At 42.0% G+C, this 15220-nt stretch overlaps 1 protein-coding gene across 1 annotated transcript in view; it reads right to left on the reverse strand.

Moving 5' to 3' along the window:
* Positions 1 to 15220, reverse strand: part of Mindy2 (MINDY lysine 48 deubiquitinase 2) — a 52323-nt gene that overhangs the window by 20459 nt on the left and 16644 nt on the right. Inside the window, exons 3-4 of the mRNA XM_051156752.1 lie at positions 9910 to 9974; positions 4507 to 4665 (exon numbers count right to left, since the gene is read on the reverse strand). Coding sequence (XP_051012709.1) covers positions 4507 to 4665; positions 9910 to 9974 — 224 coding nt within the window. The remainder of the gene's footprint in view (positions 1 to 4506; positions 4666 to 9909; positions 9975 to 15220) is intronic.

Genomic DNA, 15220 nt, shown 5'->3' on the forward strand with positions numbered 1-15220 from the left:
AACTTTCTTAACACATTATGAAAACAACTGCACAGTTATATTTGAATTGTGCAGAAATGATACAGTTATTACATGCAGCTGTAAGACTATAAACATTTAAGCAACTACAGTATCTAAGGTGTTCAGGAGAAAAATATAAAAAAAATTCAGGGGGTAGAGAGTTGCACAGAGCACCTAAAAGCTCTGGCTGCTTTTCCAGAGGACCCAAGTTCCTCTCCCAGCATCCACATAGGTGCTCACAACTATCTGCAACTCCAGTTCCAGAGGCCAAAATCCTCTTCTGGTCTCTGCAGGCATTGCACACATATGGTATGGTACACAGACCTACATGCTGACAAAACAGCTATACACATAAAAAAATAAAATTAAAAAAGGAAAAACTCAGTGTTCAGATAAAACGGTTTCAAACAGCGTGGTGGCACCTGCCTGTGACCTTGTGCTGACCCCTCCTCCCAGGATAGCTTCACACTTACTTTAGTGACTTTCTTTTTCTTTTTGAGATAGGGGTCTCATAAATCTCAAGCAGGCTGCAAACTCAGGATGCTCATGCCAACTGACTGTCACTTTTCTTTTATCAATCTTTTTCTTTTTTTTTTTTATTTTTATTTTTATTTTTTTTTCGAGACAGGGTTTCTCTGTGTAGCCTTGACTGTCCTGCACTCACTTTGTAGACCAGGCTGGCCTCGAACTCACAAAGATCCACTTGCCTCTGCCTCCCGAGTGCTGGGATTAAAGGCGTGGACCACCATTGCCCAGCTTCTTTTATCAATCTTGAGACATTCTTTTGTCCTTACAATCTTTCTACATAATTATATTTTATGTATACAGCAAAACACAAGTCTATTTTTATCCAGCCCATAATCATTGTCATTTAAAGTATTTGCTGAGGGCAGCCTCAGTAACAACGCAAGACTTACTACAAGATTAAAAACAGAACATTTTGCTGGGTGTGGTGGTACACTGGGGTGGGATAGCACTTGGGAGGCAGAGGCAGGAAGATCTCTATGAGTTTGAGGCTAGCCTGGTCTACAAAGTGACAGCCAGGGTTCTGTTACACAGAGAAACCTTGTCTCAAAGAACCAAAACCAACCAACCAAACAAACCCAAAAAACAAAAAAATCAACCAAAGAGCCAACTAAAAATTTTCTTTTTTTTAAAAAAAAATAATTAACTCTAAGTCCATAGAATACTTTAATTTCATTAATTCTTCTAATTTTTGTTATTTTTACAGAGTTTAGATGTCTTTAATACCTAAAAGAGTATATTATTTGATGATCATTAGTAACTTAGATTTATCTGTGTTGTATATAGGTGGATCAGGAATTCAAGTCACAGAGGGAGTTTGAAGCCAGTCTAGGAGGAATGAATCCCTGTCTCAAAAAAAAAAAAAAAAAAAAAAAAAAAAAAAAAAATATATATATATATATATATATATATATATATCTTTCAATCATTTGGAAATATCTTCTCACTGACTGAGTCCTAGTGTTCATTATCCAGATGAATATGTTTATTTGCGAGATAGTTTTCTCTTTTGAGGCAAAGTCTCTCTACGTAGCTTTAGCTGTCCTAGAATTCTCTATGTAGACCATGCTAGCCTCAAATTTTGAGAGACCTGTCTGCCTCTGCCTCTCAAATGCTGGCATTAAAAGTGTGCACTACCACACTCCAGTAGAACAGTTATTTACAGACCACAGAACTAGAGTTTTGAAAGGTTTTAAGCCTTTTCCTTTTCTTGTTTTCTTCTGAGCACCAGGGTTTGCTAGAAAGCAGATGAGCGAAACAGATGTAAAGCACTAGGGCTTCTCTTGACAACCTCTGCCGAGACCGGAAGCGCTGATGTGCCTCTCTGCACTACACTGAAGCTCATTTTTTCTCTAAGTATATTATTCAGCCATATACTGGACCACTTACGGCTACACATACAGACAGCTGATCTGAGTTTAGCTTAATGTCACCTTATTCACAAGAAGTAAAACTATCTGGCATTTCTACCTGCCGGGGTATGCTGGTTGAGTTTTGGTCAAAACGCAGATGTCCCTGTTAACGTGAACTACCCATCTATTGGCCAGAATACTAGTTGCTTTTGGCAACAGACAGAGATGGAAGGCATGGCTAAGCCTCTGCCATAAAGGCCTTGCTTCCTCAATAGCTAATGCAGACACAATGTACCCCATAAGTTAATATTTCTTAAGCACCTACTGTGTGCAACACAGTATTCTAAACACTGAGACATAAGATTCCAGGCCCCATAAAATAAGCATTTATTGAGAAATTGCAGTCAGGTACATGAATAGGTAGTAAGGATAAATGATAAGTGATAAAAATATAGTAAAGGGGGAGAAAATGGCTGAGACGATGAAGATCAATACGTCTAGGGAGGGCCTCCATGACAAGATAATATCTGACCAGAACTTGTGAAGTACAAAGTGCCAAGTATGCGAGGATCGGAGTACAAGGTGCTGGGCTAACAGCAGTCCACAGTGAGCAGTTCAGACCGAGAGCGCAGGCTTGCTTGGCATGCACAGAGCTCTGGGTTCCATGCCAGGGCCTGCAGTAAATCATCAGCTCTGAGCAGACCGAGCTGATCTGCTTAGCCAAGAGAGAAACAGCAAGCGTCACTGGAGTGGAGCGAGAGTGTCAGAGCAAGGCAGGGAGTGGAGTTAGAGCCAGAGCATGAAGAGCAGGATTGAGCCGAGGTTTCTGTGGTGTCAAGGCCAGCGTGGGCTACACAGTGCCTGCCAGCTCAGGCTGGGCTACCATGCAGGCCCTGTCACAAAAAACAAAAACCAAGAAAACAACAACCACTCATCACGATTTCACCTTACTACAACTATACTGGAGATTTAAGAAAATTGGGGAAGGAAAAAAGGAGGTTACTTTATAAGTGAGTATTGAGACAATTCAATAGGACCTGTATTGTCTTTTCAGCAAATAACAGAGCAATGGGACACTGACAGGAAATAATAAGGTTGGGCCCTTTTCTAACATGAAAAATCAATTAAAAATGGATCATATTCCTATATGCAATCACTAGAACATAAGTGAGCTCACATCTGTGACTTGTGGTTAGGCAACCACGCAAAAAACAAAATTAGAAATAGATAAATTTGGTCTCACTAACACTATAAATCCCATTGCTCAGTAGGTAGATGCAGGTGGATCTCTGTGAGCACCAGGCCAACTGAGTCTTCATTCATGCACATAAAGAAAGAAATAAGAAAGAACACATATTAGATGCACCAGATCCCACTGTAGAGGGCTGTGAGCCACCACGTGGGTGCTGGGAATTGGACTCAGGACCTCTGGAAGTGCAGTCAGTGCTCTTAACCTCTGAGCCATCTCTCCAGCCCTAAAAATCTCTTTTTAATACTATGCTCTTGACCAAGGAGAGGCCTGGCCTTTGTCCAGACTGCTGGGGTGACTTCCCTAGTATCAAGAGTAACAGTGCTGTTCATGGCAGAGCCTTTATGCCATTCCTGCAGCTCCCACTAGGGCACAGTGGCTCATGGAAGCCCCTTGAACAATGTGTCATCAAGTCTAGCTTCCGGCTGGAGGGACTGTATTCTGACACCAACCACACTGGCAATCAATCACAAGAAATCCAAGCTCTGAAGGCTGAGTGACTTCTGGGATTGGCAAAACTCTATGGATACTGCCATATGCCAGTCCCAGGAGGGGAGCATGCGCAGAGGAAAGGGCTTCCCAGCTTCCTGGGCACAGCCTTCCTAGATTCTGTCCTAAGCATTTTCCCTTGGCTAATATGAACCTCTATCTGATTTCTCTTTGTGTAAGGTAACAAGCTGAATTGCTTGTATGTAATGTACACCTAAGATGGTTCAAGCAAACAATTAAACCTCAGGGTAGCTGGAAAACCTCTAAACTTGCAATTGATGTGAAAAGTGAGGGACCCTTCACTTGACCCCAACATTGGGTTCAGAAGTCTTGAACAGGCAGGGTCCTCCAGAAGACTATGTCTGTATCCTAATGTTTTTGCTAATTCCAGGTCAAAGAGCAAGCATACTGGTGTTAAAAAAATATGTTTAAGCTAGGCGTGGTGGCACACACCTTTAATCCCAGCACTTGGAAGGCAGAGACAGATGGATCTCTGTGAGTTTGAGGCCAGCCTGGACTACAAAATGACTTCCAGGATAGCTAAGGCTGTTACACGGAGAAACTCTGTCTCAAAAGACAAAGCAAAGCAACACAACACAAGAACAACAAATATGTATGTATGTATGTATGTATGTATGTATATACACACACACAAAATTTTCCTGCATTTGTGTTTATGTAACATTTATTTTATGTATATGAGTGTTTTGTCTACATGTATGTCTGTGTCCCAGTGGCATGCGTGGTGGCTACACGGGTCAGAAGAGGGCATTAGCTCCCCTGGAACTGGAGTTATAGACAGTTGTGACTTGTCTGCAGGAGTAGCCAGTGCTCTTACCTACTGAGCCATCTCTCTAGCCCGCTGTGTTTATATAACTGAATTCCACTTACCTGAGGGTCCACTAACCACCCGTGGTACAGAGGAATATCGAGCAGGTCAAAGACGATGCACTCTGGTGTGTACTCGAACACTCGCACCCCAGTGAACCTCACATTCACATCCAGGCCTGTCTGCAGTTTGTGCAAGATTGCCATAGCATCACTCATATTCTGAAAACACAAAGGGGAGAAGCAGAGTTCACAAGAATAATTACTATTAAAAAAGCCCTGTGTGGTGGAGTGTGCCTGTAGTCCAATCAGGGTTCTCATTTGAGCCCAAGACTTCCAGGCCCTGGGTTTGATCCTCTTTATCACTAAAAAACAAACAAACAAGCAACAGCAAAACAACAGTAACAACCATGACAAACACCAACAAAAGAACATTGATGTGAGCCGGGCGGTGGTGGTGCACGCCTTTAGTCCCAGCACTCGGGAGACAGAGGCAGGTGGCTTGCTGTGAGTTCGAGGCCAGCCTGGTCTACAAAGTGAGTCCCAGGACAGCCAAGGCTGTTATACAGAGAAACCCTGTCTTGGAAAAACAAAAACAAAAACAAAGACAGAACACTGATGCAAAAATGAGCGTATCACAATGTCTATGGACAGCAAAGAGCCCAGTACGGGTAGATCTGAATGAAAGAGGGGTTGTAGGTGAAGTCCGAGAGACAGGCAGAGAGCAGATCACAAAACCTAACTCCCCAGATCAGGGAGTGAGCAAAGGTCCTTCTGCACAAGGCTGATGATCTGAGTTTCATTGTTGGAACCCACAAAACAGAGAACTGATTTCTGCAAAATTGTCTTTAACTCTCACATGCAATCTGTGGCACATGCAAATGTATGAATGCATTAATTAATTAAAAATAAATGTCACAAGTCATCTAATGAAGATTATTTTAAAATCTGTTCTGATTATTTTAACACATTAAATATGAGAATGAACAAGATATATCTCATAGAACAAATGAAAACTAATACATACTGTAATTCTAGCACTAAGAGGTAGGCACAGGAGGATAGGAAATTCAAAGCCAGGCTGGGCTCCATAGTAAACAGAGGTTAAAGAGAAAATATCGGACAACTTCTTCCTAATTCCAAATTGATAATTATGGTATAAAATATGAAAATGAGGGATGGTTGCTGATACCCTTAAGGGTGCTGGCATATCTGTTTAACAATTCCTTTTAAAGGTACTATTAGCCCAATGAAGTATTTTAAATTTAAGTACAAAACATACTTTCACTTATGTCAGACAGCCTTGCTATAAAGCCAGGCCTTGAACTTTCAGTTCCACCCTCTGTCTCCTGATCACTTCAAATAAAATGATGTGCTGTCACAGCTAGCTTAAACAAAGGTATGTTTTACACACACACTTGCAATCATTTAAAAGCCTGTCGGGCTGAAGGTGCGGCTTAGTGGTAGCGCTCTCACCTAGCTAATGTAAGGCTCTCATTTAATACCCTGTAACTGTAAAAATAAATAAATGAAATAAAAAATGAGAACCTGTTATAATCCATGAAGACCATGTTTCCTTATGCTGTGAAGATTGTTGTCTGTGTGGCAAAGCTAGGCAGTGTGTGTTTTCATCATGATGGATTTTGGCAGAGGTTTCACTTGAATATCAAAGCTCTATGTTGGTCTTTTCAAATGTACGTCTGACTTTGTTGGCTCATATAAAATCTCATTAATATACTACGTACCCGACACTTGTGGGCTTTGAACAGGCGCTCAGGCCCAGTGTGTAGCTACACGCTCCTCCTAAAGTCAATGGTGGTGTAGAATAACTTCACCAGTGCTTTTTAAATTTACCTTAAGTACAGGATAGTTTGAAAGCTGTTTGCTGTGGTCGTAGGAGGAGTGTGTGCATGCCACAATTTGCATGTGGAGGTCAGAGGACAACCTGAGTGAATCTGTTGTTTCCTTTTACCAAGTGGGTTTCAGGAATTGAATTCCTTTATGTACTGAATCAGCTCAGTGGAGTCAGAGTATGTTTGCCTTACGTCCTTTGATAGCCTTTGTCTCAAAGTCAAACAGCTTTTCTTCCACTATTCAGGAGTCCCAGCCCCTGCAATGCATGGCGGTATGAAAGGAACAAACGTGCTGCTGTCACCTGCAAACATTTGTCAGATGGGTCCTTAGGACCCCAGCACAAGTAAAACAACACTAGAAGGACCAACCATTATTCTGAACAAGAGTTTTGGTATTATCCAAAAATGTCTCATTGAGTTGAGTAAGAAATTGTACAAACTTTAGAGGTGATATAAATTGAGCCTTACAATTTCATACTTATAAAATACTATTTACTGGTTTTACTTGAACATAAGTCACGTAGTTAAAAGGGGGACTTGGAAAAGGGAAGATGAAATGTAAAGGTGAGGGAAAAAGAAAGGAAAAAATGACAGCGATGGAATTCATGTGACGTGAAAGCAGGAAAGTCAAGGGGAAGAAGAGGCCCAGGAAGGAGGGAAGGAGGAGAGGGGTGCAGTAGGAGCAAAGCATGCATGAAAATTCTATAATAAAGCACTTTACATTGTAGCTAGCTTTAAAAATACCAAAACAATTAGGCTGGGTGTGGTGGCGCACGCCTCTAGTCCCAGCACTCAGGAGGCAGAGGCAGGTGGATCTCTGTGAGTCTGAGGCCAGCCTGGTCTACAAAGCGAGTCCAGGACATCTAAGGCTACACAGAGAAACCCTGTCTCGAAAAACCAAACCAAACCAACCCCCCCCCCCAAAATCACTCATTAGTTTTATATATCAGAAGCTGATGTAAGATTTCATTGAAAAGGAAGTTTCTACTGCTAAAAACGGTCTAAAAATCACTGCTCTAGAGGACAGGAGAGATGGCTCTGTGGTTAAGAGCACTGGCTGTTCTTCCAGAAGATCTGGGTTCAATTTCCAGTACCCACATGGCAGCTCACAGCTGTCTGTAACTTCAGTTCCAAGGGGGCTGACATCCCTGAAAATGCCTATGTGCAGGCAAAAAGCAAGCAAACAAACAAACAAAAAACAAACAAACAAAAAACCCAAGCACATAACATTAAAAAAAAAATAACCACTGCTCTAAGCTATAAATCATTGTAGTAGTTTCTGGGAGAGGTACTGAGTAGTAAAACCAGGTCCTTCTGAGCTATCTCCAGTCTTTTCTAGTAAAATTTAAGTCAGCATACAAAGTTGACTTTAGCTATAGATTACTTATAATGCAAGATATTGGTTCTTCGATTTTATTAGGACAAAATTATATGAACATTCACTGGGCGTGGTGGGGCACACCTTTAATCCCAGCACTCGGGAGGCAGAGGCAGGCGGATCACTGTGAGTTCAAGGCCAGCCTGGTCTACAAAGAAAGTCCAGGACAGCCAAGGCTAACACAGAGAGACCTTGTTTCAAAAAACAAAACAAAAAAAAAACCAAAAACAAAGCAACAACAAAAACTCCAAAAAACAAAAAACAAAAAAAATTATATGAACATTCAAGTTCAGGAAACCTTGTAAATTAACCCCAGCATTTGGAAGGCAGAGAAAGGTGGATCTCTGTGAGTTCGAAGCCAGCCTGATCTACAGAGCTAGTTCCAGGACAGCCAGGGCTAGAAAGACAACTCTGTCTCAAAAAACAAAACAACAACAAGAAAAGGAGTCAATGTCTTTTTCCTTCTATCGACAACCACAAGGAATACTGAAGAAAACGAGGCTTCCTTGTTTACTCCCGGCTTTAGCAGTGTGCATTCATTATAGAACAAGATGTCTAAAAAATGTACCAAAACTGTGGACATGTTGAATTTCACAACTACAGAATGCGCCTTGCCATGTCAGGCAGCGTTTACTCAACTTTATCCTAAGCATAACCTGAGGGTGGGTTGAACATTCACTTGGCATGTACAGGTATTGAATTCAGTTCTCAGCACTGGAAAAAGCAATAACTTAAATGAAACACGAAAAGATAAATCAATGATAAATTCACTTGAGAATCAAATTTTCAAGGAAAATGCCAAGTTATCCTGTACAGATTTATAAGATACCAATAGAATATTGTCACATACATACATTCATAGCAAATACCTAGGAATCCAAAAATTATGGCTTCTGAACCAAATATGGCTCTGAGCTTAGAACTATTTTTACATGTTTAAAGGAGGAGGAGGAAGAAGAAAAGAAGAGGGAGAAGAGGGGTGAGGCCGGGCAGTGGTGGCGCACACCTTTGAGGCGGGTGGATGGCTGTGAGTTCAACGCCAGCCTGGTCTACAAAGTGAGTCCCGGGGGCGGGGGTGGGTGGTGGGTGGGAGGGCGAAGAGGAGGAGGAGGAGGAGAAGAAGAAGGAGGAGGAGGAGAAGGGATGGGAGGACAAAAGGCCTATAGAGAAAAGAGAAAGTGTGGGCACGGAGACCTAAGTCAGGGTAGGCTCCCAGGGGGATATGAGAGGGAGTCTACCAGAGACTCCAAGTAGCCTGAGCCATAGAGACTGAAGAGGGCACCCTCTAACTAGACAAGTCTCCTAGTAGAGGGAGGGGAACACCAGCCCATCCACAAAAACTCACCCTTCTCACAGGACATGCAGGGATAAAGATACAGCAGAGATTGAGGGAAGGCCCAGCCAATGTCTGGCCCAACCCAAGACCCCGCCGTGGGTAGAGAGCCAATCCCTGAACCGTGCTCTGCTGTGTTTGCAGAGAGGAGGCTCCACTCAGCAGTGCGGAGACTCTGCCAAACATGGAGTCATACATAAGGAGCCTTGCGGAAAAGCGCGGTGGAAGGAGCATCCCAAGAAGACCAGCAGAGCCACGTAACCAGGGCCCAGAGGGACTTGCTGAGACTGAAGCAGGGACGCACCTAGGCTTCTTACAAAGATGCAGCCGATGTGCAGCTCAGGCTTCATGTGGGTCCCAGTAAAGGGAGGTGGGGGCGGGGGTGGGGGGGCTCGCTCTGACATGGACTCTCTTGCCAGCTTTTCAATCACTTCTCCCCGCCCCCCCCCCGCTCCCTCCCACTCCCCCACCTCCCCAACCCCACCCTCGGTCCCCCGCAGGGCTGCCTTGCCAAGGCCACAGGGGAAGAGGACACACTCAGTCCTGATAAGACTTGATGAACTGGGGTAGAAGGGAAGTGGGGCTCCGCCTCTTCTGAGGAATAGGGGAGGGGGGTGTGGGAGAGAGAGGGAGGGTGGGACTAAGAGGTGAGGAGGGATGGGGCTATGACTAGGATGCAAAGTGAATAAGTAAATAAATTTTAAAAAATAGAAAAGAATAAACAAACAAACAAACAAACAAAAAGAATAAGCAACAGACTTGAACTTTAGTGGCTGGCAAAGCCTAGATAGAACACTCACTTTCCAGTTTTGTATAGGAAAAGATTCAAATAGCAGACAAAGATAAATGTGCATATTCACAACACAAAATTATATATTTTAATATAAAACCATATTTATTACCTGTTCATAATTTACACGTTGAATTTCTGAAATTTCTTTTGGCTTTGCCTCAAGCATGTAATCGCCTGTAAAAAGAAATTATGAATTGCCTTAAACATTCTTTCTGTTTATAAAAAATTTCAATTACAATTTTTTGTTGTTGTTGTTGTCGTCCTGGGCTCACTTTGTAGACCAGGCTGGCATCAAACACACAGAAATCTGATTCTCTCTGCCTCCCAAGTACTGGGATTAAAGGCATGAGCCACCACGTTAATTATAAAATTTTAAACATTACAGCAACAGGCTGCTTATAAAGTTGGCCCCTCAGTTCTACCTAGAGAAAATCAAAGTTAACTGTTTGCCTTAAATAGTTTCCAATGTACAGTGAAATGCTCATAAACTTTCCTTTCCTCTTTCTTCCTTTTTGTGGCACTGTGGACTGGACTCAGGGCCCTATTCAGGACTGGCAAGCACTCCATCCATTGTAGAGTGTCTGTGTTTTGCCTTCATGCACATCTGGGTAGCAAATGTGTGCCTGGTGCCGAGAAAAACGTATTGGAGGGAATTGTTGGTACTGTGGTTACAGAGGGTTTACACTGCCATGTGGGTGCTAGAAATCAAACCTCGGTCAGAGCAGAAGGTGCTCTTAACCACTGAGCCATCTCTCCAGCCCCTCTCCTTTCAGTCTGTGAGACCAAGTCTCACGAAATTGCCCAAGTTGGGTCGGTCTTGCTCTGTGGCCCAGATTAGCCTTGAAATAGAGACCCTTCTTCCTCATCCTCCTAAATAACTAGATTTAGAGGTCTATGCCAAGTCCAAACTAGACTCTTCTTTTATTTTTACATTTTACAATATATTTGAGCATCTTTCTATGACATATAGAGATCATAAAGAATACACCAACTTCAATTGCTATAAATAATTTAACTACTTTTCCACTGATCTCACAAACTACAGATGCTACCATTTTTTAGTGCATATAAAACTTTTCAGTATATGTGGCACCTTTAAAATGTGGAGCACATGTTTATTATGCGGTCTCTTTCTGATCTGTCTCTTTCTGTATGTACACACACACACACAGAGAGAGAGACATACATACTTCTTAAATTTTCATTTCTGTGTATGAATGATTCTGCCTGCATGTATGTCTGTGCATCATATATGTATCTCAGAGGCCAGAAGAGGGTGTCAAATCCTCTGGGACAGGAGTTACAGACAGTTGTGAGCTGTCTCAATGGCATACCTCTTATGCCTTGTTTTTATGTAAAGATTGTGGAGTTCTTGCATATTGACTCAGGGCCCTGAACAGGCTAAGCATGTGCCCTACCACTGAGCTACAACCTCACTCTATGAATTGCATGTAAAATAAATAACTGTACATGCCCTTTTCTTTAATATACATAGTAAGGATTTATTTCCATAGGTTTTTTTTTTCTTTTAAAGGATTTATTTATTATTATGTATACAGTGCTATGCCTGCATGTACACCTGCACACCAGAAGAGGGTATCAGATCACATTATAGATGGTTGTGAGTTGTCATGTGGTTGCTGGGAATTGAACTCAGGACCTCTGGATGAGCAAGCAGTGCCCTTAACCTCTGAGCCATCTCTCCAGCCCCCGTGTTTCCATAGTTTTTAAACACACTTTATGATAGTTTGATGTTGTTTGTTTGCTGTAGATTCTGGACTGGATGCTGTGTTCAGGAAGATCTTCACCTGTATTCACATACACTTTCTGTATCCATTATGTGTCCCCTTTAAATGTTCAAATCTTTCATTTTAAATGGGATTTATTTTGATAGAAACAGCAAGATATGGAATTAGCTTCTTACTAAAGTAGCTAACAAGTTAACAAAACTGCTTTACTTTAACCTTTACTTTCTACCTTGAAATAAACTTATAAAGACTACAACAAATGTTATCTTAAGCCATTGCTTCTCAGTCTTTCTAGTTCTGTGATCCCTTAATACAGTTCCTCGTGTTGTGGTGGCCCCCACAACCATAAAATCATTTCAGTGCTACTTCATAACTGTAACTTTGCTACTGTTATAATGTAAACAATGGAGCCACAGGCTGAGAACTTGAAACTCTGAAAACAAAATGATTCCTATAGACATCAATCTCCTTTTTTCCTCGTTTTAATAATTAATTTATTCAGATTACATCTCAATTGTTATCCCCTTGTTTGTCTCCTCCTGCTCCTCCCTCCCTCCCTCTTTCACACTATTACCCTCCCCTAGGTCTGTGACAGTAGGGGACCTCCTCCCCCACCATAGGGTCACAGCCTATCAAGTCTCATCTTGGTAGCCTTCCTATTCTTTCTCTGAGAGCCACCAGGCCTCCCCAAGAGACACCATTTTCTTATTTTAAGGTGGTGAAGTTGTACCAGCAATGATTTTACTTATACACAAGAACTTCAAAGGTATTAAGTAATTGCTTTATGGAATAGCATATGAAAATTTAAAATTATGTACATCATTTTGTTTGTACTGAGGAATGAACTCAGGGCCTCACATAATTAATAGTTTCATCTTTGAAATACTTCTATCTAGTCTAGGGAGCCTCAAAATTATGATATTCTGAATGCTGGGCCATATATGTACCATGAAACCTGGTTGAGATTTTTGTTGCAACATTTAACTGAAAACTAAGTTGTGAGTAATTTCCATATGATATTTATTCAGATAATGGAAATGTGAGTGATTTGCTTGAATCCTGTATTTTATTTGTGTTCCACATTTATTTCGATGAAAGACTGTGTTTGCTTTCCTAGCTGTCACGTTAGTTGGTCTGGGGTGTGGAACATTTTTTGAGACACTATTAAAAGATGAGCTTGAAGCCGGGCATGGTGGTGCACACCTTTAACCACGGCACTTGGGAGACCGAGACAGGCAGATCGCTGTGAGTTTGAGGCCAGCTGGGTCTACAAAAGTGAGTCCAGGACAGCCAGTGCTGTTACACAGACAAACCCTGTCTTGAAAAACCAAATGTATATATTCTATGTGGAAGACATATATATAATGAATTTACTGACTCATTATCTTGAGTTTTTTTCCCTTGTGTTCTTGAGACAGAGTCATATTTGTGGCTCAGGCTAGGCTTGAAATCATAATTCTCCTGCTTCAGTCTCTCCAATGCTGGGATTATAGGTGGGTTATACCACACCTGGCTAATTTACCTCTAATGAATAAAAGATGACAGAGTAATGAGGTGTCACTTCTATATTAAAATGCAAAATACCGTAGGTTTGCCTGTTGTACTCTGCAGCTCGCCTGAAGATAGCCAGCTTCCATGTGAGACGCTCCGATGGAGAGGCTCCGAGGGCCAACATTCGTCAGGTAACTAGGGCTTTAGTACCACAACTAAGAGAAACTGAGTCCTGCCATCAACTAAGTGTGTGAACAGCCACTGATTCTCCATAGCTACATATTTACATGAAGCAGCAGTGCCGATGGGTACCATGTCTACAGCCTCCTAAGACCTTGAGGGTAAGGCTGCCACGCAGATTCCTGGCCCAACGATGCTGGGTCAGGAATGACAAATGATAATTGTTTGGTGCCATTAAACACTGGGATGATTTATTATCTAGCACAAGATGACTAGGTGCACAGTGCTAGAACCGTACAGTTCAGGAAGAATCTGTAACGTGAGAATCTGATTGCTCTTATGTGCGGATGGATGCACTGAAGATCAAACCCAGAGCTTTGCTGAGTGCTAAGGCATGCTCTACCATTGAACGAAATGAACAGCTCTTATAATCAAATCTTTTAAAAAGAAAAAAAAATTGCATTTATAAGAAAGCATCTTTCAGTTTTAGATATGTAAATAAATGTGCACTTTTGTCTAGATTATCCCACTTTTGTGTCTGTATTTACTTAAAAAAATCATCTGCATAAAAAGGTTCATCTTTCCCACAGCTCTCCAGGGAGCCTGGAAAGGGATGACTGCCAGCTCCAGGTCAGCCTGGACTGCCCAAGACTCCATTTCACAAAACAGAAGTATTCATTTTTCCCCCTTCATTTTTTAAAAAGTGATTTTATTTTTAAAATTATATGTGATGTGGCTGGAAAGACAGCTCAGCCGCTAAGAGCATGTGTGTGTATTCTTGCAGAGGACCTGAGTTTGGTTCCTAGTGCCATGTCAGTCAGTTCACAAGCAGCCACATGGCTCTGACAGCTCTGTGTTTAAGAGCATATGCTGCTTTTCCAAAGCACCTGAGTGCAGGGTGCAGCATCCATGTCAAGTAGCTCACAGCTGGTCGGGCAGTGGTGGCACATGACTGTAACCCCTGCACTCGGGAGGCAGAGGTAGGCGGATCTCTGAGTTCAAACCAGCCTTTTTTTTGCTAGTTTTTAGACAGGTGATCATTATGTCACCTGAGCTGGTCTTGAACTTGAGACCCTCCTACCTACCTCCTCTGCAGGTTAAGGATTACATTGTGCACCACTCTATCTAGTGTAGTTTTTTCATGTGTGTGTGTGTGTGTGTGTGTGTGCACGCGTGTGCGTGCAAGTGTGTATATGTGTGTGTGAGTGTGTGCAAGTGTGTGTATGTCTGTATGTGTGAGTGTGTGTTTGTGTGTGTGTGTGTAGGTGTGTGTAGGCCAGAGGGTAGCCTCTGCTGTTGATCCCTGTGAACTGTCTACCTTGACTTTTGAGATAAGGTTCCTCACTAGGGTCCAGTATGTACCCATTGGCTGGAGCTTCCTGTTTTGGTTTCCCCAGATCTGGAACGAGAAGGCAGATCTACCATGTGCAGATTGATTACGTGGGTGGGTTTGTGGGGATCAGACTGGGGTCTTCATGCTTAGGTTGTGGGCACTTTACTGCGTGAACATTTCCCCAGCACTCAGCATATTTGTTGAAAGTCAGATACATTTTTCTCATGGGTAAAAATAGATATTAGAAAAAAGATGTTACTCTTTAAAAACTAGTAGTTTGTTGTACAAAATCATATTTCTTATTCTTGAAAATAGAGAAATGAGGCTAAGTCAAAAGAATAAAGTATAACAAAAATCTAAAGTGATTTTTAAAATAGACACTGAAGTCTGTCAGGCTTATGAACAGCCTCTAGAAGGAGATGTCTAAAATGGGTTCAGAAGTGCATGTGCTTGCTTAAAATTTAAATGTTATATATGTGTATGTCCATGTGAGCATGGGTCTCTACAGAGGTTAGAAGACAGCGTTAGGTCTGAAGTGACAGGTGAGCAGACACTCTGAAGGAAAAGAGAGCTGGCAGTGCAGCTGGGGCAGAGTGCTTCCTGAGCATGTATCAGGACCCTATATATTTTGAAACAGCTGAGACAATCAATGAGTGTGGTTTTTGCCT

Source organism: Acomys russatus, chromosome 14 (genome assembly GCF_903995435.1).
Source record: "Acomys russatus chromosome 14, mAcoRus1.1, whole genome shotgun sequence".
NCBI lineage: Eukaryota > Metazoa > Chordata > Mammalia > Rodentia > Muridae > Acomys > Acomys russatus.